The following is a 27,749-nucleotide window of genomic DNA, read 5'->3' on the forward strand; positions in this document are numbered from 1 at the left end:
CCCTGGGTATCAACAATTTTAAGTGCATTCAGATATTTATTCTGTCCAGGGAACTACTTTCTTGTACGACTCAAACTGCTCTGTGCGGAACCGTGAATGAAGAGGAAATCGCAGCAGGCAAGAAAAGCAGCGACAAGTCGCTCACCTTCCTGCTTACACATCGCAGCCATTATCGTGATGGTGCATGCCACGTCACCGCACATCCCATACATACAAACAGTGACAGTTGTGGCTATTAAGCCACGGAAAAATCATCAGAACCAGAGACTGGATTCATGCGCCCAGGGGTATAGGGCCCAAATAGGACAAAGAGAAGGCTGAAGACGCTCAATACAACGTCAAAGATTGTTGTCGAGATCCTAATTTGAAATAAAATGAACAAAGAAGATGATTCTTCAAGGATCTTAACGAAAGGGGATGGGAACGGGGAAATGGGCAGGAAATATAAAACAGGAAAACCACATTTTCCGCTGTCATAAATAGTTCTGCAATGCTAGGCTCATAAAGTTACGAACAACTGTGAACTACTCTAGATACTTAAAAATCGGCAAGAATTATCGCCTGAGACAATAGTGATCAAGCCAACTCTAGTGAGAAAAGAAAAACATCAACTACCAGAGCGCCCTACTGTGTCTTGCCTTTTTATGTTATCTCGTTTTTTACATTGTTTAATTCAGATAATCAACAACAGATTAAACGGTATTTCAGTTTTATTGTTAAACAAGAAGTTCAGGGAAGAAGTAGTCGCCTACTTTCCCTTCACTACATGAATATTTGATACGAAACGAACCGCACAGTAAACGTGTTCAACAGTTCTTCATTCTTGCGTGTGTATTCGATTCAGCGGGAACGTATTTACCGAGCCGTTACCTAACAACGATAAGGAGAAATACACAGACACGCAGACTACTACTTCATCTCATACGACTCATTTTTTAACGTCTCAAAATAAGGAAAGTAAGCTAAAATGTATTTTGCAGAAGACACGGCCCAGAGTCTCCTGAGTGCATTCTGGCCCCAAATTCTAAATCCTAAACTGTGTAACTGTTTCGGATTTGTGGGTAATAAACTCTCTAATTTCACAAGCGTAATTATTTGGTTATTTCAGTAATTAATAATAAACATTATTTCGGAAAAGCTAAAGTGTCTGAATTTACGTCTTAACAACGCCGCAGATGAAGCGAACTACTGTGTTTGTGCAACGACAAAAGTGCATCAGTAGACATCCGGTACTAAAGACCATTATCTTCTGAGTGAGCGAGTGGGTGAAGCGAAACTGAGGACCTGGCCATCAGAGTTACAGCCTGCTAACATGCCTGGGACAGAGACAATTGCTCACCTTACCTCAGCTAACTCATCCAAACGCTCCGCGAAAATATGACCAATACAAATCAAAGTAGGTTTCCACATACCTGAAATTTCATTGGCGCCCAGAACCCATCTCAATTACCCTCGTGTATCGGGCACTTCCTAGCAGTGTGAGCTTCGAAAGCGGGGTCGGCGTAGCGAGTGGCTACTGCCTGGACGACTTAGGGGTCGGAGTTCAAGTCCTGGTAGGGTCAAGAATTTTCACTTCTCCATGTGGTACAGACCGGATCTGAAGTCCATCCAACCTCTTATCCGACGGATACAGAGGGCTCTTTCCCTGGGAGTAAAGCGGCCGGACCATTAAGCTGACCACCCTCCTCCAGCTAGTGCCGAGGTCAAGAGACTGTGGATCTATGCAACCATTCCCCCATACGCCTTCATGGTGTAGTGCTTGATTAGTTAAGAACAGGGACAACTTTACCTTAATCCCTAGCAGTTACAAAATTTATCCCGAACTCATTCTAGAAGCGCAACCCATCATCCCTCCTACAATACACCGATGAATTCCTAAACGGCCGCTAAGTGCCACCAAACACCGGCGTCAGGGACGGCAATCCCTTCTCGGATGAAGTGAGTGATGCCAAAGAAAGAAGCAACTTGTAATGGCTGACGTGCAGCACTACTCAATTTTTCGTTGTAGTTTCAGCCAGGAAACTATAATTAACTTTTTTTACTTGTTTAGCAGTACCACGGTTGTCGGAGTGGAGCAAGTTACCACGAAAGTCGGCAAGTGTATTTGTTAGCACTTGCTAGATGTTTCGCGCTAAAACAGGATATTTCACTTATAAAACAAATCAAATTTCCGTTCGAGAGTCACCAATGTCGACTTACATGTCATGTTAACTGGCATTTCAGAATGGGGGCGAAAGGCTGATTCTCTCGCGGAGAAGTAACAGCCCTACGTTTCACATTAATAAGGTAAGTTTACGTTATTTGTTAGTATACAGATATTTGATTCTCCGAACCTCGTAAATTATTGCATCTTTCAATATGGACCGCCTCCTTAAGGACTGACCACCCCTGATGCATACCATCACTAAGTTAAATGTGCTACTACCTTTAACGTGCTGACAAGAAGCACTGATATTTTCAAAACAAAAAAAAAAATCCGTGGCCTGTAGTCCGAAAGCGAACTATGCCGACCAAGCGACCGCAGTTTGCGGCGAAGTTAGTGTCAACATTTTCAGTATAGTTGCATTTTGCTAACTTTTAACTACCCTCTTAATTTCGCTGTCTTCTTGGTCATAGCACCGTATAAATGGATCCGGCATGTCCTCCTAAACTTTGGTTACCGCCTACCAGACTACGAAATGTCATAAATACAAAAGACCACAATATGAATCTTAATGACTGTCAAAACATCAAATCTCATATTGAGTAAATTGTTCTATTGTCCTGGCTCTGTTTTGTCACACTCAGCCACTCTTCTCATGGCACATGTCCAGGTAGTTCTTCCATTTGTAGTTTTTTTTTTCCTATAGCTTATCTGTTCTTTGCTTTCTCTTTGATGGTTCAAATTCATGGATTCCAAATGGTGGGTATGCCAACACATGCAACTTCAAGATGAGGCTGACCTAATGCAAGCCTAAATATTGATTCAGTATTGCTAAAAAGTTCGTTCAAATCTTGTTCGATCAGTTTCCATACTAGTCGGTATAGTAAGTAAGTAAGTATATACAAGTAAGAATACCGCACATGTGAATATCAGTTTTTACACAATTACATAAATCATTTCTTAAAATAAAGTAGGTCTATGAACTTTTTTTATTGCTAGTGGGTGGGACTAAGTCCCTTGTACTGAGGTCACTTCTGGCCTACTGCACCAGCCCCAGATGATAGGTGAGGGTGATTGTGGAGCAATTGGTAGAATCAAGATTGGCAGGGGAAACCGAAGTACTCGGAGAAAACCTGCCCCAGCGCCACTTTGTCCACCAGAAATCCCACTTGACCAGACCCCGGGATCGAACCCGGGCCGCCGCGGTGGGAAGCCAGCGACTAACAGCTTGAGCTATGGCGCAGCCTGGTCTATGACCTTAATACAGGTTAATAAACGGAGAACATTATCTGCACAGGAATTTCGTGATTTGTACTTCTCTCTCTTTTTCAATCAATCAATCAATCAATGGATAAAAAATGTTCAACTGGTTGGCCATGCAGACCGGATAGGGAAATGATGTCCGAAAAATTTTGATGTGAATACGGCAACTTGGGACAGAAATGACGAAAAGGTAATATTACAATGGACGTTGGAAAACTAGCTTATGCTGATGTAAACCGGATTTAACAGCCCAAATACGGGTACAGTACCGGTTTTGCTATTAACGATGCTGAAACCAAGGTTCGATTATAACTAGTGTCAGCCAGTAAACACATATAGTAGCGGTTTACATCTGTCTAGACCCTGAGCAATGACTTCTTTGCTCTGATAAAGAAACAAGAGAACATCGATATCTTCTTGCTGACTCGGCGGTGCCATGGTAACCGGTGTGGGCCCAGCTCCAGCCTCTGTGTCGCTGTATTGATCCAGTCTGCAGAGGGCGATGACTCCAAGCAACACCCAATGCACATTTTGCTCTGTCACTAAAATTCCTTACCGACAACATCCATTTTTAAGGACCCACTCCTTTATGCTAGATAACAGTAACCCGCAGATATGAGAAGAGGAAAGAACTTAGAGCAGTCAACCAGAATCGCCTAACTTGTGATCCACTTTAGCATGACCGTGAGAGCTCAGTCACAGTGACGGGATTCGGAGACGAAGGTCATGATCAAACCGGCTCCAGGCCCAAGTCCAAAGTATACCGGACACTACTTCCGTATGGGCAGAGCGGACAGTGTCCATATTTCGCTATTAGGTAGGCCTACATATAGATATATCATAACCTAAAATGTTTGTTCCGTGTAATTAAGGAAAATATATACCGATATTTAATGGCAGTGAAACAGTAATATTCTCCTTAAATGAACTCACAACACTGACAATCAAAGTAGTGGAGTTTTTCCACTTTGCGTAATGAATGAGGTTGGTACGAGGTGAAGGTTACGCAAGGTTTGCCGTTCATTACAGGAGAGGGTCCTCTCTTAATATATTTTCTTCAACTGCATATATGTGACTTATATAATCTTAATAACAGTGCAAGTTTCACTAACATCAGCAAAATCCTACGTATCTTTAACAAAAACTCTATTTTACAACAGTATTCTCCGAACAGCCGGTCACGGTAGCCGAGCGGTCTAAGGCATGCACTGTCTTCGCTCGCTCGGAAGCTGGGATCGTGGGTTCGAATCCCACTCAGGGCATGGATGTTTGTGTGCGTTTTTCTGTGTTTGTCGACAGGTAGAGGCCTTGCGACGAGCTGATCACTCGCCCAAGGAGTCCTACCGAATGTGTAAGATCTAGAAAAACCGAAGTGAACGGAGTTCATGGATGTAGGCCTAGGCCCACTGGGGCTGTAGTGCCAAGGGGGAAAAAAATCTCCGAGCAACACGCTTCAGTATTACCAGCACCATCAAATGGTCCCTTCTTCTAGGTCTTTGATTCACTTATTATTTACCGTTTATTTAACAACGCTGTCAATAGCCAAAACTACAGTGTCCAATTGTAGCCTTATTAAAGAACAATAAATTCCAAAGAATGTCTAAGGAAGAGGGCCTTATTTCAAGCATTATCTCAGACTGGAGGGGCTGGGGACGCATGGAAACCTGTTTCATGCTTCTATCTTGCTTAGCTTACCCCTCGACCAGAAAGATGAATACGGCATGTCCATCCGAAACGTCACTACCAGGACCACCCAATGTTATATTTTTGACAACTTCGAATATAATATATCGGTACATCAATATACAAAACAATGGTATTATAATAACAAATTTGAAAGCCATATCTAGAAATGTTGGGTGTTCTTCCGGTTCTAACTTAGTCTGGAGAAGTCACACTCCATTCTTATATCCACTTGCAGGTACCCAGAATTATAGTAGCAAATACATACACTGACCTTAAAACTTACTAAATCTTACTAAAAGTTGTTCACTTTATAAGCGTTGCACAACCAAAGCCACGATAACAGAAGCATAGCAGTTTCCTCAACTATAATTTTAAACGCCTGATGATGACCATATTGGTCGAAACACGTAATGAAAAACTTTAATAGTTATGTGATATTAAAGTGAATAACACTTAATAAGTTTAGGGAAAGACGAGTTGCACGTGAGCCGGTGGAACCGGTAACATTTGATACTAAGTGATGTGCTGCAGCCCCTTGACCTCCTTCCTATCCTAGTTCCACGCATGTGCGTGCTCTATTAGAGTTTTTATTGTATACGTTCTTGTTATCTCCCGCGGAATTATCCTGGTCTCAGGTGATTAATTAACAGACTAAATCTGACAGGAGTTGTCCAGTGATTAAGAATAGCTCTTTCTATGGAGTCCAACTGAATAGGTGTCTTCCCCCCACCTGAGGAAGGAAATAGATCTAGTTTCCGAAACGTCGTGTTATCTCACAGAGATACTGGGTTTTCGGACTTGTCCATCGTCCGGATTCTAAATAACTTAGAAAAAACACAACATTTCGGAAACTGGATCTATTTTGTGACATCGGTTGTCCAGTGATTCAGGCTAGCTCTTCCGAAAGGACACAACAGAGTAGGCGTCTTCCTTCACCTGAGGACGGGAACAGATCCAGTTTCCGAAACGTTGTGTTTTTTCTTAGTTATTTAGAATCCGGACGATGGACAAAGTCCGAAAACCCAGTATCTCTGTGTGTTATACACCATCGTCAAAACCCTATAGTATCTAGTCGTGTTTTCTATTTTCTAGAATATGACGATGGAAAACACTTCCAAAACCCCAGTAATTCTGTGAACTAACTGGTAGCACCAGTTCAATGGGACACCAGCCCATCGCAAGGCCGCTACCTACACGGGCCAACACGCAGAGAAAAGCAGACACGAGTATTCATCCATGTCTCGATACATACACTGCCCTTTAGAATGAGAAGTCGCACTTTCTGACACCTATATCTGAGCAGTTCCCTACAGTGAAGTCTAGAACAAAGATTATAATCCGTTCCTTTACTTGTAAAGGGATATACAGCAGTCAGTCACACTAAGAGGCTGGATATAAGCCTTCAGCCGGGAACCTCAGCTGTTACCTGTTAGGGGTAAAAGACTTATCCGTCATCAGCAGTACATTGCAGTACAGTGTTGTTATTATTATATACTCCAGCTAAAGAAAATGAGTGGTTTAAGAAACACAAAAACAGGTGGTATATAAACATGGTAAGGGAAATATTACATTGCATGAAAGCGATAAGAAAAACGAATATGCGAACGAGGACGAATAAGAGGTAGCTCTGCCTTAGGTCAATGGCAACACTTGTTAGTTCGGTTTTTACCGGGTGACCCGGTTGGAACCAGCCGAGATGCTGAAGACTATAGTCGGCTCAGTCCTGCTGTACACCGCTCTTCCGACTGGTTTCCACACAGACTCCACAACCTGTGAAATTTCCTTCGAAACTTGTGGCTGCTGCCTACCTTGCTTTACAGAAACGTAGCGTCCGTTGAGGGCAGCCACGAAGCTGGCCTGAGGCAGTGAGTCTTCAAGGGAGAAAAGCTCGTCCTTGGTGACGGTTTGGGAACGCGACTTGAGCACGGCCTTGGAGCCGATGGGGCTGAGATAGGCACCCTGGCGGTCACGCAGCGCCAACTGACCGCTGTGATACTCAGCTGAGAACAGGCAATTCGGGTTACACGCATCGACCAGCTTGCCTTCCCGGCTAAGGTACTTGTTGTTGCATGTGTGCAGAGCGTATTTGCCCGACTCGTCCACACGGAACTCCAATGTGAACAGGGTGTCTTCGCCCCACGGGATGTTCGCATCCACGTGAATCTCATCCAGGTTCTCCGACAGATGCGCGAAACGCTTGCGTCCCACTGACCGTAGATTCACCTGTAAAAATGAGATTCACAAGTAAAACTTGCATATAGGTACTCAACAGGGGACGTGTCACTATGGCAACTACGGGAAACTATGGAACGCGACGTGAGAATGTTGCGGGTCACGGACTCGGGGTGTTGCAAGACTGGAAACCAGAGATACGGGAAGAAGCAATACAGAAGGCTAAGAAGCAGAGCCTGGCATCACGAACCAGTGATAACACGGAAAATCGTGAACACTACACCAGTGAGCAATGACCATTGGGTGTGGTGTGGTCGTGACAACACAAAACGACGAGGCTGAAGATTTAGTTTGTGGCGCAGGCCGCCTATATCGATGGTTACGGCAGAAATTTTATACATTTTCACTGGCTGATGTATCTCGATTAAAATATGCTACAATCCGAATAAGTAAATATATATCTGCATATCCTATTCACAATGATCTGAAGTAACAAGATACTCGACTGCATGTGCTTTTCAAGTATGCTTTATAAAACGTCATTAGAAGGATTCGAGAAACATCGGGATGGATTACAATTTAACAGAATATATCAACTTCTGGTTAGGTGATAAAGCCGTTTTTGTTTTTTCTCTACTCTTCATATGTAGAAGCAAATTTACGAGTATATGCTAATCGATACTGCGATAGGCTGTACAATCGAATTCCTACAGCAACTTTCAAACTTAAATCCATGCAGCCCGCTCTCTTCATGTCAAGTTCTCGCATGCTATGGTAGAAATTCTAACAGTGAGATATCCCTCTGCCGGCCATCCTGCACAACACACACACGGAGGTTCGCGAGCACCGGAAGTTCCTGCTGAACACCATAAGAGGATGTTCCCTATGTGAGAGGAAACGATGTAACTAGTGAAGTATACAATAATAGCCTGACATTCCATGCGACTGGACTTCTGGGACGACAGCACGAAGCTGTTATCAGTACTACGCTGACTGCGAACGGCTGCCAGAAAACCACCAACACAACTCTCTCTCCCTCGAGCTCCGATTGTTAAAACAACGCTTACTCTGACCAATTCAACCCAGTACAGATTACCAATATGGCATCTGTGTTTACTTTCTCACATATGTAGAACACAAGGGAGAGTGGCGTAATGGTGGCAAAATCGAACTGAATATTTTAGCGGATTTACAGGTTTTCAGCGTCTATCAGTAAGAAAAAGTGGTCTGTGGAATGCCGACTCTCTGTACGTATGTACGTACATTCATATTCGGTATTTAAGTATCTATTTGTTACAAGTCGGTGGCAGGCGAGTAGCGAATATAAACATGCTACCTCCAAACATAGGGGCACATCATATTGACCCCAAAATAAACAAAATGGCAATTTTCTCTAAAATGGTTCCAAATTCACTCAATTTCAGTAATTTATACAGACATCGCCTTAGATAAAACTGTTTAACGGTACGCGCACTATGAGAGATCCGATTTTCTCGAAAACGGCTGGGCGAATTTTATTCTTCCGTCGTACTTACGAGTTTTTATAATTATATATTTACTTACTAACGTATCCATCAGTAATACAACTTTAAAAAGACGTTAGAAATATGTTGTTCACTAAAAATGCATTTTAATATTATGACAGTTCAAATCAATAAAGCCCTTTGCGTAGTATATAAATTTACACATTAAAAGTGAATGTTCACAGTCCTCAAATTGTCATGGTTTCACATGTATTTTTACTAATTTATATTCACATGTTTCGGCCTCATTGGGCCATCATCAGGTGAATTCTATCCTCGAGTGAGACCACTGCACTGTATTTGTTTCCCGTGCTTCCCTCGTGCACGTTATTTTACTTCATGCTAGTTGTTAAATTTCATTTTTATTCAGCTATTTTGCGGCTGTTATCAGTCTGTTGTCGTGTTTCCTTATGTCAGTGTCCCCATTGTGGTCTACCAATATACTCGTAAGATATAATATCATGAGTTTGTATAAAATATATATTTCAGGATATTATACGGCTGAGATCCCTCTGACTTATATGAAATATTTAAAAGCAATTGTTATGTGATGCATAGCGGCCTCCGTAGTCTAGGTACTGTTCCCACCTCATGACTCGTGGTACGCGGGTTCAAATACCCGGCGGAGGTCGTCGAATTTTTAAGGGCGGAAAAATTCAGGGAACAAGTCCTCCGGGAGGGACTTCAAGCTGTGTGTCCCGTGTCGTAACTTTACGGCACGTAAAAGAACCTCATATCTCCAAAGGAGATCACTGAGCCAAATTCCAGGACGTTTCCCGCCCAACAATAGTCTCTAAGGCCTCTGATAGATGGGGGAAGCATTATAGACACTGCTAAGCAAGTGGCCGAACTCGCTTGCTCGGCGGGACTGATGGTACGCACCATTTATCGGTAGGGTATAGAGACTGGTAGAATATCATAGAGGGAAGCACAATGGACCATTACTGGTCTAAGTGTATGGGGAAACCCACCCTCCCCTATAACTAACTAACTAAGTGATGCATACAAGTCTTCACTTCTATAATCAGAGACAAATAATGGTTTTCCGGAAGAAAAAAAGTACTTAAATTTCCAGCGTAACCCAGTCAAGGCCAAGTAAGTGCAATGTCGTTCCATCGATTGTTTTAATCCACTGAAATTTGTTCTGAAGCAGAAGTGCATTGAGAAGCTTCCTTACCAATATGTTGCATGTATTTCTTGTTTCTCAATATATGACCTACATATCCAGACTACCGTTACACCTTCATGTGACAGCCAAAACAAACCAGGGCACACTGCATATGGAGCCCAGTTCCTTACACGTAACGCAACTTCCAACCTCACCCTACGACTCATGGGTTAGCCCTCTGTTTCACATTTTCCACTAGAACACTAGTAGAGCTGCGGGAACGCATCGATATTGCAGTGATGACCATTGACAGGATGCTACAAAATGTGTGGAACGAGCTCGACTACCGCCTGGACGTGTGTCGTGTGACCCAAGGCGCACACATAGAACATTTTTACAGAGTGGAGAAAACTTGGTGAGTCTACGGTTCTTTTTATATATGAATTATATTTCTATGTGTATTACTTTGAAAAATATAGCGTTTTAAAAACGAATGAATCATTTATAGTAGTCCTGTACTGCAACATGACGTGACAGTGGATAGTATGTGCAATGACGACATACAGAAATGGGTCTGCCTATGCTAGACAGAAATCTAATTGAAATGCAAATATTATTCACATCTCTCTGTGTGCCTTAATTAACATGCAGGCCTATAACTGTAGTAATTCGTATGCCTCTGTTGAGATACATTACTGTCACAAATCGTGAGCGACCAGCGCTGACTCACCTGAGGTCTGGCGGCAAGATGGACGTGCCATAGCTCTGCGTCTCCTGGCACCTTGGCAGTGCACGTTAGCTTGTCGGCCGAGGCTCCCAGATAGTAGCCGCGTGTCACGTTACGCAGAGCCCAGCGACCCGTGCCATCATCGGCTACAGAGATCTGGAACATGGATCCAGGGTCCCGCTCCTCGCTCTCACACGTCACATTTCCGAAAGAGTCCACGGCCAGATATTTATCCAAGTGGGACTTGAGATAGATCGTGGATTCATTTCCGGTAGCAGAGGATGGTTCCAAAGTCCAGATCTGTTTCTTCTTGAGTGATGCGCCGTTGCCATTAATCTTGAAGCCGAAAGTCTCGGCAGTCAGATACCGGAACTTGGAGTTGATCAGGCCAATCGTCCAGCAGCCTTTGGGCAGATTCTGTGATATCAGTTCACTTCCGCTCCCGTTCAGATCAACATGACCATTGACGCCAATTACACCATTCATTGTTGTAGCAAGTGAAGTGCTCTGATGAAGACAACGGTTGTGTTTACCCTGCAAAGTATGCGGCTGCAACAAACGAATAACACATTGCTATCAGTTACACACAGATGCAATACTGTATCACGCATGGAGATTTCTCCTAGCATTAGTCCCATGTTACCCTGATTCCTTGCGGTACTTAACAGAATGATCAACCGAAATGAAATTGCAAATAATATATTGAGGGATAAAACTCCGTGGATTTAGTCCGCACGTGAACTATACCGACCGAACGACCGCCGCTTTTCGGAAAAGTTAGTGACAAATTTAGCGGATAGAGGGTGTCGCGTGATCAGCCCAACGAATCCCCACGGTTAATTTCGGTTTTCTAGACCGGAGCCGCTATTCTCTTGAAATAGCTCCTGAAATATCCTCACGAGGCTGAATGGACCCCGTTCCAGACCCACTACTTCTCAGAAAATCTGGTAGCACCGGGAATCTGGATCTGTAGCCAGGAACTCTGACCACTAGACCACAGAGGGGGTCACATTCAGGAATATGTTTATTCAAGTGCCTGGCAACAGCATACCGCTTGACCGGACTGCAGTGCATTACATCCCACAACACAGTATCATCAAACGATGATGTCATGGTGACATAAGGCATAACCGCTCCTACCAACTGCTGAAGAAATTGCCCTGCTTCCGTACTTAAGTTCAATTTTGGCCGCACCATAGCTCAAGCGGTTAGTCGCTGGCTTCCCACCGGGTCTGGTCAAGTGGAATTTGTGGTGGACAAAGTGGCGCTGGGCCGGTCACGGTAGCCGAGCGGTCTAAGGTATGTAATGTCTTCGCTCGCTTGGAAACCGGGATCGTGGGTTCGAATCCCACTCAGGGCATGGATGTTCAGTTTGTGCGTGTGGGTTTTTCTGTGTTTGTGTACAGGTAGAGGCCTTGCGACGAACTGATCACCCGCCCAAGGAGTCCTACCGAATGTGTAAGATTTAGAAAAACCGAAGTGAACGGAAAAGTTCATGAAGGTAGGCCTAGGTCCACTGGGGCTGTAGTGCCAAAGGGGGAAAAAAAGTGGTGCTGGGGCAGGTTTTCTCCGAGTACTTCGGTTTCCCCTGCTAATCTTCATTCCACCAATTGCTCCACAATCACCCTCACCTATCATCTGGGGCTGGTACAATAGGCCAGAAGTGGCCGCAGTACAAGGGACTTAGTCCCACCCCACTATACCACATTAACATGACGCCTGAAAGACGGAATAGTGCATAGAAGTGCCACCGAGATGGTCACTATTAGGCAACGGTTCGTCTCTCTCTTTTTTTCAGGGTTATTGTGATTAATATTAGAGGAAATGCATTGAGGTAGTGGGCGCTAATAAGAGATGTACTCTCATAAACTGAAGTAAGGTTAGGTAAACAAAATCTGACTGGACGAACTTGGGAGCCAAACAACGTGAGAGTCTTACGGGTGTTAACGGCCAAAGCTGCCAGCATCAGTGATAAAGAGATTGATTGATTCGACACTGGAAGATACAGAGAAACATTTGGGATTGAAATAGGCAGAGCACAATGCAATATTCGTTCACATATTGTTGATAGGTTCAAAATCCGGAATCTTGCAATTAATATAAGTTCTGGTTACAATGTTTCATTTAGATACAATATCGAATTATGAAAGTCGCTTTAATTTAATGACTTCTAACCTTCAGTTCAATTTTAAACTTCAATATAAAAATCTAGTGACAGGGCGCAATACACGTCTGCTTTGGACCAACGGGTAACGCAAAATACATTTCAGTTTTGAAAGATATACGTAATTTCGAAACACAAAGCTATGAACTCAAACGGGCTGTTTTCTTTTTCGGATTACACGCAATTCTCTCAACTGACAGGTTAAATTCGAGCTAGCAACTACGTCGCAATTGCCTTATTACAAATTTGGGTGGTTGACTAAAAGTACAAGATTTGCACAAGGAAGACAATTTGGACCAATGCCGTGCATGACTGGATCTGTAAAGACTCTAAGTGGGGTTATTACACATGACGGTTCTGGAAATATTAATAACACAAATCTATACCATGGCACTTAAAGACAACAACGCATATAGCATTGCTATATGCATACGTAGAGCGCTTAATGGGTCAGGATCAAACTGGCCGCATGAAACAAACGAGGGTCTTTCGTTTAGCTTACTCTTTGTGACGCAGTAAACAAAGATACGATCCTGTCCTTATTTAATGACATTTCTCACGTTGCCCGGCTCCCTAATTCGGCCAGTCAGATTTCGTTTACCTGTCCTTAATAAAATTTATGAGAGTATATATCTCATTGCCGGTTACGGTAGCTGAGCGGTCTAAGGCATGTACTGTCTTCACTTGCTTGGAAACCGGGATCGTGGGTTCGAATCCCGCTCAGGGCATGGATGTTAGTTTGTGTGTGTGCGTTTTTCTGTGTTTGTGTACAGGTAGAGGCCTTGCGATGATCTGATCACCCGCCCAAGGAGTCCTACCGAATGTGTAAGATCTAGAAAAACCGAAGTGAACGGAGAAGTTCATGAAGGTAGGCCTAGGCCCACTGGGGCTGTAGTGCCAAGGAAAAAAAAATACACGTATATGTCATTGGCGCGCACTACCTCAATGAATGCCCTCTAATATTAATCATAATAACCCTGGAAATGAGAGATGAACGAAAAGCTGCAACCTAATTACCGAGCCGTTACCTAGCAGTGGCCATCTCGGTGGCACTTCTCTGTGCGGCGTTCTATAGCAAATGGAAAAAGTATACCTAACCTCGAAATCGGTCAGAATGTGAGAAGATGTCGTTGTGGCCCGCCTCAAGCAGTTTATTAAGAACTATGATTTATGTGCCCTTAGAAGAGTGAACTTGCAGAATGTCCCCCGACATATCACTGCTTTTTCGCTGCTTCATTTAACAGGGCTCTGTTGAGTGAAAATCTGGTTGCATTGCACCGAACTGTAGGACGCAATGATAAATGGAAGAAAGGAAGTTGAAAGTAGAGTTCTGGGTCTGATTTAACGGACCGCCATGTCATTTCCAAGGTAGAAATGAGGATCATCACGAGTCGGAACAGCTGGTCTCCGGGTCAACATTCGATCACGTGACCTATCAATTATGAAGCAGGAGCACACGGCAGCACAGCGCCTGAAATACAACTGCTAATAAAAATAAATTATCACTGAAGCAATTTCCAACTGCGTAACCGAATTTTATCGAAATTAGACATTCGTTCGTATATCATCAGAACACATATCACAGCCTGTCGTGACACATCATCTTCCGAGAGTGGCAATGCCACATTCATAGTGACTACAGTGATGTGATTTTCGGAGTTTCCAAGACGTAAGTCTAAACAAAAGGGGTCACTATATTTATCTGGCGGCCAACAGAAACCAGGTGCCTTCCAACTGACCTCAATAAAACTTGGAGAAAAGTGGGTGAACACGTTAAATACTTATAAATTTTTCGCAATGACTGAACATATATCATAGATAATGAAAGTGGGCCTAGACCTATATGCAAATAAAGGCCTAATGCAATTCGGGCCGATATCCCACAACCTAATTGGCGTAAACCTATAGTAAACGCATTAGCTATGCCAGATACGTAAGTGGGGTATCAAAAAGTCCCCGGAATTTGAATTTTGCGCGCGAATGAGTACATCGAAATACCGTTAGGTGTCTCCCCACACACCCTTCTTGAATCAGTGTGGCAAGCAGCGTCGAGTTGAGTGGTTGGGTTTATTGTTGGTGAACGTATTTACATTGTTGTGTTTCCGTGAGTTTGCGGTTTTGCGATGGCTGACCTGAGAAAGCAGCGAGTCTGTATGAAGTTCTGTTTTAAACTTGGGAAAATCGCTGCAGAAACGCACCAAATGTTGAAGCAAGTTTTTGGTGACAACAGTTTAGGCCAGACACAAACTTACGACTGGTATAAGCGTTTCAAAAATTGCGGAACATTGAATGATGATAACGATGGTTCGGGACGGCCGTCAACTGGCAATGTCTTCTCAATCTGTTCCATCTATTCGTTGCTTGGTTACAGCTGTCAACTAAGGCTACACCAGTAGTGTCACTAGTTGTTTCCTAGTAACGAATCTCAGCAATCAAATCTGACTAGCTTGTGTATTCACGTCTTCACCCTTCGACTTCCAGATAGCGAATGCAGTGAGGATTCATTGCCCTGACCACGCGGCACCCTCTATCCACTAACGTTGGCACTAACTTCGCTGAAAAGCGGCGGTCGCTCGGTCAGTCGGGTATAGTTCGCTTGCTGACTAATGGCCACTTAAGAAAACACAGTAGTAGCTATGAAGGATTGTGTCTTCCGGGATATAATGCCTACATCGCCGGTTTCTTGTTTCGGTTATTCTTCGACAATGAAGACAGAGATGACATGTTCCTCCGAAAGGCTGGTTGATTTACAACGGATAACAAGGCGTTGTATCCCAAAAGATATAACGCAACTCTTCAAAATATCAAGTATTTATTTCTATATGCTATTTTCTAGGCCTACAGTGCCACCGTGAGTTAAAGTTCCTTGACCTGGCCTACAGATGACGGAGCGAGACCCATCTTAAGGAAAGAATGTAGCTCTATTGTCAGATTTTATTTCAGCTCTAAAGGTAGAAGCGTGTGAATATAAGACTGTAGCGTTCAAAGTGTATGCTAGTATCTCTCTTGGTGGAAAGAAACATCATGTGTTTCACACAAATCTGCTGGTGGCAGCGCGCCTAGCAAACAAGTCACTCTCGGCCGATGCTGTTTCGAGGCCCACTACGATGAAAGCTAATAAAGCAGGTTCACAAAATTGCGCCAGGAATGCATGCTACGTGTATTTGCAGGGTGGCAGACCAAACTAACTCCATGAGCTGAGCCTTTCTTGATAAGCCACCAGTAGCTCAGCCGCTCAAGAATTTCCCAACAATTTATGGAACCGAAACGTTCATTACCGTGTTCACAAGAGCCCTACACTGATCTCTGTCCTAAGCCAGATCAATTCAGTCCATACTGATATCTAATACCGTGGCTGCCTGATGATACCTCGGTTGAGGCTATGGGATAAGCTTCATTAAACTGTGGGTTCTCACCGACACCATGTAGGAGGCTGGAGTGTCGTAAGACAAAAACGCATGATGATCGAACTTTGCCCAAGCGGCAGCTTATCTAAAAACGATCCGTTAACCTCGGCCAACAGCTGGTCTGCCCAATACCCATCAAACAGTAATACATAACTGTTTTCTTCATGGTGAAAGGAGGAAAGCCTTAATACGAACGTTTCGTGTGCTCTGTTATACGTAAAGTAAGTAAAGCTACCCCTGTAAGAAGCCATGAAGGCCCATAGAGTTGTGAGACGTTGAGGGTCCCACATTATCTAGACAATCGGCTCAAAGATGGCGGTAAGGTTGTCAGCCTTACGAGCCGGCCGCACTTTACTCCCCAGGAAGTTATTTAATTAATTCCTGGTACTCATTTCTGTTAGAGGCTGAGTGAACCCCAGGGCCATAGTGCGGCCGGAAGGATTAGATCAACTGAAAAAAAATCCAATGACCTCATCGTTATTTAAACCCGCGACCTTCCGACTACCAAAGAACCTTTCTGTTGTGCATTTCTGTCCGCAAAAGAACTCAATGTAAAGACTATTCATAAAGAAATATATTCTTTTTATGGTGGAAAGTGTTGTCGCGTAAACCGTTCACAACTGGGTCGACAACTTCTCTCAAGGACGTTCGCAAATCACAGATGATGCCCGACCGGGTCACCCTGTTGAGATTGCAAAAGCAGCAACTGTGCAGCGAGTGGAAAAGTTGATTCCAAATGACAGGAGGATAAGGACAGCCAGTGCAGCAACTACACTAGTGTTCCCATGGTTTAACATAAAGCATAATGCATGATCGTTTGAAGTTTCGGAAAGTGTGCGCCTGGCGGGTGCCAGGAGAACTGAAAGTTTGACAAAAAATGAAGAACTGAATGGGTCTGTCCTTGCAACATCCCTAACAGTATGCAGATGAGGGAGAAGAATGCTGAACAAGACTGTTATTGAGGACGAATCATAAGTGAATCACTACCAACCCGAATCAACGTGTGCTTCATTGCAAAGGAAATGCCCAGTTCTGCTTCTCGTTCAACCCAAAAGTTTAAGGTTATGCCATCAGCTGGGAAGGTCATGCTTATCGTGTTTTGGAGTTCTCAGGGAGTACTGTTAGCCCATTTTCAGAAGCATGGTGAAAATGTGAATTCTGCATCCTGCTGTGAAGTTCTGTTGAATCTTCAGGATGCAATTCGCAGAAAACGTCCAGGCCAACTGGCAAGAGGGGAACGTTGTTTCATTACAATCACGTGAATGTTGTGTCCAGCACACGTTTAATTCTAACGTTCCAGTGTACTGATCTGATCGTAGATATTCAAAGGTAAAAGGTATCCCTGTAACAGGCCGTGGAGCTCCATAGGGTTGTGAGACGTCGAGGTTCCCACATTTTCTAGACAATCGGATCACAGATGGCGGTGAGGTTGTCGGCCTTACACGCCGGCCGCCCTTTGCCCCCAAGAATATTCCTGGTACTCATTTCTGTTAAGAGGCTGAGTCGACCCTAGGGTCATAATGAGGCTGGAAGGATTAGGTAAATTGAAAAAACATCCACCTCCTCGGGATCCGATCCCGCGATCTTCCGTCTTGTAGCATAGTGCCTCAACCAACTACGCTACCGCGTGCCCCATACCATTACAGTGCGATATTTCAGTATACTCTGCAAGATTGTTTCTCGTTGTTTCTCTGATAATTTAATGTTGCAGTCGATTAAACACAATGAAAGTTAAAACTGCCCACTTGCGAAATCACCATGACATGCAGTCTTAAAACTCAGCAATAAATAGAGGTGAATGGTGAGTTTCATGCTTTGGCCGATTTAACCTATAAAGGTAAAATTGTCTATGTGCTTAATTAAGCGCTATGCCATGAAAACATATTGGGAGCGAAGGTATAGCTCCACCGTTCTTGACCTCGGCACGAGATGGAAGTGACTGGTTAGCTTCACGCCCCTACCGCTTTACACCCGGGGAAACATCCCCAGGAACAAATTGGTTGGGACGCTGGATGGGCCTCAGAGCAAGTCTGAACGCAATGAAGACTACAGAAAACTTGCCCTTGCCGAGAAGGGAAAGCCCGTCGCTACACAGACTTGCTTCCCTTGCATACTCGTACCAGTTAGACAGGAGAATGGGTGGATCCCAAAACCAGACAGGACGTGGTGTCAGAGAAGAAGATCTCTACTTCTGTCAGAAACCCAACCCCAGTCTACCAACCGAGTGATCCTTGCTCATCTCACATTACTAGGTGAGCTACTCCTCTTTTGCATACTTCCCTTCATTTCTTATACGAAATTAAGACAGGAAAAGATGCATCACATAATGCAGGAGGTTTAAGAAAAAGGTAAAGCTCTACTTGCGCTTATTAAGCACTGTCCCATGAAGAGGTATGGGGTGCGGACGTGTGGTACACAAAATACCAACGGCCTTCTTTCTCGTTTACCTAAGAGCAGGAATAATAAAATACAAATCTGTGGGCTTCCCATAACGAATTTCAAGGAAACGTGGGATACAAAGAGAATTTAGTTTATGCCCCTATGCAGGGCACAATAAATCACTGTAGGTCGCGGTGTAAGGGCCGAGAAGGCCCACCCCTTATACATTCATTCATGCCCCTATACAAACTTCGCTTTATGGTGCATCAATATGGCTGAAAACAGGAACAGCCCGACAATTTTTGGAGGCAATCTTTCATGTTAAATTTCAACAGAAACTGCGAAACGGTTTACGGGATACATTGCCTTATGCAGATCAGGTTTAACTCTGAAAACATCATGGGTAAATATCAGAATAGTCCGCTAACGGTTAGTCAAAGTCTCCCAGTCGAATTTTAACAAAATCTGTGAAACGGTTCATGGGATGCATGGCCTAGGCTGACTTTCAAGAGAAGTCTGCCCAACAGGTTAATCACTGACAGTCACAGACAGACGGGCAAGCATAGCCTTTTCATACGGCAATTTTTATTTGTAAAGAGCACCTAAAATGGGCCCATGAAATCACAAATCTTGTATGAACTTTATGCTATTGAAGGCCACCTCAACGGTGCAACTGTCAATTTCATGCGATTAGTAATAGCAAGATTTGTTGAGATTGGTTGCAGAGGAGGTTAAGGCTCACCCAGGGCTGTAGCGCCGAGTGGTAGGTAGGTAGGTAGTAGGTAGGTGGGTATGTAGGCAGGCAGGTAGGTAGGTAGGTAGGTAGGTAGGTAGGTGGGTGGGTATGTAGGCAGGCAGGTAGTAATAACAAGATGGGTGAAGTGCTAACTTGTGAAACGGGAGAGGAGTTAGGGACGCTTACTTTAGCATCGCGAAAGAAATAACTTGAAAATATTATTAAAAGTCATACATAACGTCAGTTACATATTTCAAATATTTTTACGCATTTGAAAACTGTTCTCAAACACTTTCATTGACAAAAACATTTATGAATATTTCTGTGAACACTCATTTCAGATGAAGTCAAAGAAAGAATTAAAGGTTGGCAGTCGCCAGCAGCAGGGTCTATAAAATGAGTTGTGCAATACTTTCGATCAAAAATGGGAACTGCAGCTAGATGCAAGCATCCCACGTGCTTGTTGTACCTAAGCATAGCAAAAATATTGGCGAGAACACAAAACCGCTGTAACAAAATTTGCCCGACAACCTAAAATTGGGATGGAAGCAGAAAAACTGAAGAAGAGTTTCATTCTAAGCTAGAGATGTGGTTTTGGACTCACTGGACATTAAATGACAGTTCTCTCCTTCATGAAATATTCTGCAATTACAGATTCAGTAAAAGAGAAAATGGAGGAATGGCTTCTTTAAACGTCAACTTAGTTTCACGGTCCGCATAAACAGATAATTAGGAATGAGATCTGAATTGTGGACATTTTTTCGAAATTTTGGAAAGAAAAATATACCAAACCGTTACTGTTAACAAGGCAAAACATTTAACACAGGAGACAGGCATGTCATTTTCTAGAAACATTTTAAGTCCGACAGGGAAAAGGAGAAACGGTCACAGTTCTTGCCTGTATCAATATCCGTGGATTTTACGTGCCACCTGCAGTTAATTTTAAAGGAAAATACTAAATATATATATTCTTTATACCTGTCCAACACAAAAATAAGTTAAAATTAACTCACTTCCACTGTTCGTGTTAACTGAGTTTTTATTCAATTAAAGCATAACGTCGCAACATATTTCGGCTCTCATGGAGCCATCTTCAGGCGATACAATCTACAAATCTTAAATTACAAAGTTGTGATTCTTATATTGCATATATTACAAGTATCCAGTGTGATTATAAAATAAAAATAAAACATAAAACATTCCGTAATCACCTCATCTTCAAAGATTTATAGTTATGCTTCATATACTTAGAGCTTAACTGCATTTAAAACATGTATTAAAATATATTTAAAATACCTTCCATTACACTTGAAGAAAATACTGAGTACTGGGGACAGTGTCCACGTGGTAGCCATGCCTTCAGAAATGGCAGTGGTTAATAATGAAGTAACGAACACCATTAAATACAACAGGTAGTAGTACAAAAATAGGAGTATAAATATGTATACCTTACATGTTTCAGTCCTATAAGAGGTTTCGTGTTAAAAAGGAGATTCCTTAGTGAACCATATACGAGCACTGGTTTTAAGAGCTTCATTTTAACAGTGGTCAAATAACTCAGACATATTTTGTGTTTGTTAAACAGTTCATCGGCCGGTCACGGTAGCCGAGCGGTCTAAGGCAAGTACTGTCTTCTCTAGCTTGGAAACCGGGATCGTGGGTTCGAATCCCACTTAGGACATGGATGTTTAGTTCGTGTGTGTGCGTTTTTCTGTATTTGTGTACAGGTAGAGGCCTTGCGACGAGCTGATCACACGCCCAAGGAGTCCTACCGAATGTGTAAGATCTAGAAAAACCGAGGTGAACGGAGAAGTTCGTGGAGGTAGGCCTAGGCCCACTGGAGCTGTAGTGCCAAGGAAAAAAAAACAGTTCGTCGTGTACCTAACAGGAAGCACTGATAATCCTGTGGTAGATTCGCACTACCGCTCAGCAGAAATGTAGAAATATTACAATTATTCTCTTTCTGGACATTATCCATCGTCCTGTTTTTATTTAAAACATGCAACGTTTCGGAGAGCGGATTCCGTCTCCGTCTTCAGGTGGAACGTACTCAGTTGGGTCCAACAGATACAGCTAGTCCCAGGGGACTCTTCCGGAATTGTCTCAGAATGACTGCAGAAAACTTCCAAAAGAACTTAGGATAGTCGATGTTCCGGCCGTGATTTGAAAAGGCCACCTCCCGAATACAGGTCAAGGATGTTATTTATGCTTTCATGCCGACAGCGTCCAATTTGAAGGCGACTTGTGTTTTAACGACTGTAATAAAAAAGCCGAGCCACCTATGTGGTCTAGTGGACAGAGTTCCTGGCTACAGATCCAGATGTCCGGGTTTGATTCCCAGCGCTACCGGATTTTCTGAGAAGTAGTGGGTCTGGAACGGGGTCCGCTCAGTCTTGTGAGGATAACTGAGAAGCTATTTCAAGGAAATAGCGGCTATGGACTAGAAAACCGAAATTAACGACCGTGGGGATTCGTTGCGCTGACCACGTGACACCCTCTATCCGCTAAAGTTGGCACTAACTTCGCCGACAAGAGGCGGTCGCTCGGTCGGTTTGGTTCGCTTGCGGACTACAGGCTACGGAGTTCGGTTTTTGTTGCTTTTTTGTTTTTATACAAAAGACATGATCTTTCGGATCCCTGTACTTAAAAAAGGATTTTACGAGTATGTTAAAATATCAATAATTGGGTTTGACAGACTGTCATGCTCATGCTGCGGTAGCCATGTGCTTACGAGTTTTGCAAATATGGGCATTAGATGGATTTATTCCAAGTTATACTGAACTTTGCCCACTTTTAATTAGAGCTCGAACCTGGCATGAATGATTAAACAGTGTCTAGAGTAATTGGAGTAATTCTTTCACGTACAAGACCATTTTATTTTCTTTATACGGTATAAAGAAAGGTCTTTAACGTGACCATATTTATCGAATTTACCCTACGCGACCTAAGCCTTCCAGCCGCAATATGGTCCTGGGGTACTCTCAGCCTCTAACAGAAATAAACGAGTACCAGGAATATTCCTGGGGGGTAAAGTGCGGTCGGCGCGTAAGGCTGATAAACTTACCGCCATCTATGAGCCGACACTGGAAGCCTCGACGTCTCACAGCTCTATGGGCCTTCACGGCCTGTTACAGGGATAGCTTTACCTTTACATTTTACATGCCAATCACACTAATAATATTAGGTGAAGAGCTATAACAGTGAAGCGTTTCTCAGTAGCTGCAGGAAATACTCATACAGTAATACTGTAATTATCCGTTAGAGAACGCCTTCACACGTTCATGACAACCGCGCAACTCTGAACGGAGTTGCGGTATTTACGTAGTTCAGCAAGCAGCATCATTTCCTGTCTGTCCTTGGATGGCGGAATTCCCGCACAAAAAGAAAGAACCGGTTCATGACAAAGCTTGTACAAAAGATGTGGAAAAATGCAACCTCAATGCCTTCGTTACTAAAAAAAGAAAGTGCAAAGACACTGCACATACTTTCTTAAATAAGACTGACCTTGAAAACGTTATCTTGGAAATTAAATTCATTGTTCCGCGGTAGACCATGGGTGCTTGCTGAATTCCGAGCAACAATGAAACTCGTTCGCCAAATTCGACACTTCGCATTAGGGCCCCCAGTGAGTGTACCGTTACCTTATTTGCGATACCACATATCCAGCTTTATGTATTACATTAAATAAATTACATTTACATTAAATAAATTACATTACATTAAATTACATTACATTAAATAAATAATCTGAATCAAAATTGTTAGCAATGCTTTCGACAAAATCGTCACCTTCTTTTTGATGGACATATGAAGGGGCTCTGTTTTTCGAGCTAGTGTGTTCATATTAATCGAGCACCGACCTATGACAAACTCTTAATTATCGAAACTGAAAATACTTGTAAATACTGTAAGATATTAATAGTAATGTAAATAGACACTTCTCTAAGTATAAATAGAATAATCAAGTCAAGGAGGATGAGGTGGGCAGGTCATGTAGCACGAATAGCGGAGACGAGGAATGCATACAGGATATTGGTGGGAAAGCCAGAAGGAAAGAGACCAGAGGGAAGACCAAGGTGTAGGTGCGTGGACAATATTAGAATGGACCTTGGAGAGATAGGATGGTATGGTGTGGATTGGATAGATCTGGCTCAGGATACGGACCAATGGTGGGCTCTTGTGAACACGGTGATGAACCTTCGGGTTCCATAAAATGCTGGGAAATTCTTGAGTAGCTGCAGAATTGGTGGTTCCTCAAGAAGGGCTCAGCTCCATGAGTAAGTAAGTAAGTAAGTAAGTAAGTAAGTATGTAAATAGACACCACCTTGTGTTTCGAGTTTAGTCCGGTACCCCTTCCCGGAAGAGATGCAGTACTCTTAAGGTTAGAGACCGGATGGTGGCAGGGACCAGCACACATAGGCTAAATTAAGTACAGATTTCCTGATACCCTGTTCTCGAACCCCGTACCCTGGAAGGTCACCCAGTTCATATCGACCCTTTTGAGAAGCGAAACGGCTAGCGGGATAGAAAGAGCACCTGAGGAAAGAGGTAGCTAACTAGATCAGGGGGCAGACCGCTCAGCTATAATCTGGAGGTAGCTCATGTACGGCCGCGCCATAGCTGAAGCGGTTAGTCGCTGGCTTCCCACCACGGCGGCCAGGGTTCGATCACGGGTTTCGTCAAGTGGGATTTGTGGTGGACAAAATGGCGCTGGGGCGGGTTTTCTCCGAGTACTTCGGTTTCCCTTGCCAATTTTCATTCCAACAAATTCTCCATCATCATGATCACGCGGGGTAGGCTACCATAGGACAATCAGTGGCCGCCGTGCCGAGTGGACCAAGCTGGACTCCACCCCCCACTAAGAGAATTAAAAAAAAATTAGCTCATGTACGCCGTACCCGAGATATGTTCATGCTCCTGCCCAACCACCGACGTATCCAACATCTTCATTGAAAGAGCTACGGCCTAAGAGTGGTGTTGCTGTTTGGGATAGTACACCACTGCATAACAATGAATGATTCAATTTATATTAATAAGGTCGAACTTGGACACAAAACTTCTGTAGTTCTGTATTTTACACTGTCACATATATAACTGCTTGAGTGTGGCACGTATGCGTTGAAACAATCGGGTCAAGGCAAGATTATCTTAATAAATGCACATACGGCCGGAACATGTCGCAGACATAGTGTAGAACACGAATAAGTTGGTGCAAACAAATTCTCCAACTAAACAGCTGCATTATGGGACTGCGCTACACATGCATATGTATACATATTATCCTCATATTCTGCATAGTACATCTTCACATTATGTTGCACGTACTTCGAATTCAACGTGTACATAAATTACTTAGCCTGTAACAACATTCATTCAGCTCAACGCACTGAACACTCGTTTGGCTTCACGCACTGAACGTACAATTTGGCCCCAGGCAGGAACTCCTACAGCCACGAAAAAGAGTTGTTCCAGGTATGGATGTTCAGTGGTTGGATGGAGATCAATTGCAGGCGTGGTGGCAAAGAGATAAACGCATCTTCCCTTAAACAACTGGCATAAGATAATAAAATCTGAACTGAATCCCATCAAGTGTAACAATATTTTTAATAATAAAATAAATTTTATGCCTGTTTCGACCGGGGCACGAGGTACCGTAGTTGGTTGAGGTACTATGCTATAATCCGGAAGGTCGTGGGTTCACGTCCCGATGAGGTCATTAGATTTTTTTTTCAATTGACCTAATCCATTCAGCCGCACTATGGCCCTGGGATCGACTCACCCTCTAACAGAAATCATTACCAGGATTTAATTAAATAATTTTCCTGGGGAGTAAAGCGCGGCCGGCGCGTAGGGCTGACAACCTTACCGCCATCTTTGAGCCGATTGTCTAGATAATGTGGGACCCTCGACGTCTCACAACACTTCACGGCCTGATACAGAGATAGCTTTACTTTTTTTACCGGTTGATGGCCATCATCAGAAAGCCAACAATTCAAAGGAAATGTTTCACATGTATTACGTGCATGCATGATCTTTTAAGGGTTAAAACAAAAGAAATTCCGTGGCCTTTAGTTCGCAAGCGAACTATACCGACCGAGTGAACGCCGCTTGTTGACGAAGTTAGTGCTAGCTTTTATGGATAGAGGGTGTCACATGATCAGTGCAACGAATCCCCACGGCTGTTAATCTCGGTTTTCTAGACCAGAATGGTCAAAACACTAGTATTAAAATATGTTGTTAAAAATAACAGAATTCTCCCATTGACTAGAACCTTGCTCTGAAGTCCAGTGACGGTCATGCTCCTTCGCAACATGCAATTTGCATTGTGTTGGTTGTGTGTGTGTGGGCAGGGTTGAGGTGTTGTGGGCGATCTGTTTTTGTTAACCCGAACTTAACTTCACGAAACCCCGAAGGTTCTGTCTCATTATTTTTTTATTGCTAGTGGGGTGGGACTAAGTCCCTTGTACTGCGGCCACTTCTGGCTTATTGTACCAGCCCCAGATGATAGGTGAGGGTGATTGTGGAGCAATTGGTGGAATGAAGATTGGCAGGGGAAACCAAAATACTCGGAGAAAACCTGCCATAGCGCCACTTTGTCCACCACAAATCCCACCTGACCAGATCCGGGATCGAACCCGGCCGGTCGCGGTGGGAAGCCAGCGACTAACCGCTTGAGCAATGGCGTGGCCTTCTGTGCCATTAAGTCAAGTTGATGTTACTGTTTTCTTCTATCAACAAGTCTTACTTATACATGTCAACTGTAAATTTTTTAATTATGCATGTCGAAGTCTAAATTTCTGGACTGCAGAACTCAACTTTTACAAAACAGGATAAGTGGGCGCTCAAAAACAGTTCTAAGGACTTAGATTAAATTTCGATTATTTTAAATAATAACGGGCGAGGCTTATACAAAAAATGAACCTGAGAGTTCAAAAAAAAATTTTTTGGGCTCGTAAAACGGGCAAGGGAAACTGCTGCTTCCAGAAGGACTGGTAGCTCCGAAGCCTTTTCCGAAATCCATAATTCAGATTAGTCCCTCCATCTGCCTTCAGGGTTTCTCTCTTATATCTGAGAGCATGTGTAGCCGAAGTTACAGTAGACATTCCTGCTTCTTACGTGTACCTATATACCGTGGCCAATTTAACTGAGAATGTTTTGTTTTGGGCATGTTTTACTTGTAACTTACAGTCCGCTTCATGTTTCTTCACTCGGTAACACGGCCCTTTAAATACGTGCAATAGACATATACATATGCAATCTTTGTTTGGAACTATTCCTATTGCTTCAAATTGTATATGTTAAGCCTGTTACGAATAACTGTTGCACAGGCATTCAGTCTGTCTTGGGAAGCATAAATTTCTCAAAACAGGGATATGAGGCCCCTAGTACAGCCTGTCTAGGTATTTCACTTCTCGCAGCCTGACAGGAATTGCCTAACCTGAATACATAGTTATGCTGTCTTAAAGTCTTCCACGCCAACGAAACGAGTTTATGAGAGGTGGCACCAAGGTTTGACAGCGTATTGCTAACAAAGTATTAATGGATGTTGACTGGCTTCCCTGAAGAAACATTTATCACTCTGAAGAGAACAAGAGAACTCCACATACGTACCCTTCACAATAAATTCGTTCGCAAAAAATACAGACTCACAAGTGAAGATACGACATAATATTCTCGAAATTTTATGATCGCAATGAACGGCTTAAAATGCTATTAGTCTTATTATTAAAGCATCCGTCAATAATGCAACAATACTTCTTTTAAATATAAAAAAACATCTAAAATATGTTCTTCACAAAAAGTGCAACTTTATTACGTTACGGTGTTGTTAAAATCATAAAATGTCATTAGGACACTAAAAGTGTAACTTATACACTAAAAGTGATCAAATTACTAAAAAATGCATTTAGTTTTACATATGTTTCTTGCCACTTTACAACATGTTTCGGCCGCACATGGGCCATCATCAGGCAATTTTCCTTTTGTTTTCGGGAAGACCACTGCACTGTTCACTTGTCTATCGTCATTGTTTACTTTTTATCTCGTGAGATAAAAACTAAATAACGACGATAGACAAGTGAACAGTGTTCTCGTGAGATAAAAACTAAATAATGACGATAGACAAGTGAACAGTGTCTCGTGAGATAAAAACTAAATAACGACGATAGACAAGTGAACAGTGTTCTCGTGAGATAAAAACTAAATAATGACGATAGACAAGTGAACAGACCCGCTACTTCTCAGAAAATCTGGTTGTGCCAGGAATCGAACCCGGGACCTCTGGAGCTGTAGCCAGGAACTCTGATCACTAGACCACAGAGGTGGTCCATTTTTGTCCTACATCCGTCTTAAATACCTCTTTAGCCCAAAGAAGATATCTGGTCAGGTTGCAAGTTTATAAATTTGGAAAGGCTTTCGGGAAGAATGTTTTTATCATTATT

At 43.1% G+C, this 27,749-nt stretch overlaps 1 protein-coding gene across 1 annotated transcript in view; it reads right to left on the reverse strand.

Annotated features, from left to right (window-relative positions):
• Positions 1 to 27,749, reverse strand: part of LOC111867255 (protein singed) — a 111,698-nt gene that overhangs the window by 59,023 nt on the left and 24,926 nt on the right. The window contains exons 2-3 of the mRNA XM_023856933.2: positions 10,626 to 11,171; positions 6,901 to 7,315 (exon numbers count right to left, since the gene is read on the reverse strand). Coding sequence (XP_023712701.1) covers positions 6,901 to 7,315; positions 10,626 to 11,108 — 898 coding nt within the window. The 5' untranslated portion in view covers positions 11,109 to 11,171. The remainder of the gene's footprint in view (positions 1 to 6,900; positions 7,316 to 10,625; positions 11,172 to 27,749) is intronic.

This window comes from Cryptotermes secundus, unplaced genomic scaffold (genome assembly GCF_002891405.2).
Source record: "Cryptotermes secundus unplaced genomic scaffold, Csec_1.0 scaffold1270, whole genome shotgun sequence".
In the NCBI taxonomy this organism is placed as follows: domain Eukaryota; kingdom Metazoa; phylum Arthropoda; class Insecta; order Blattodea; family Kalotermitidae; genus Cryptotermes; species Cryptotermes secundus.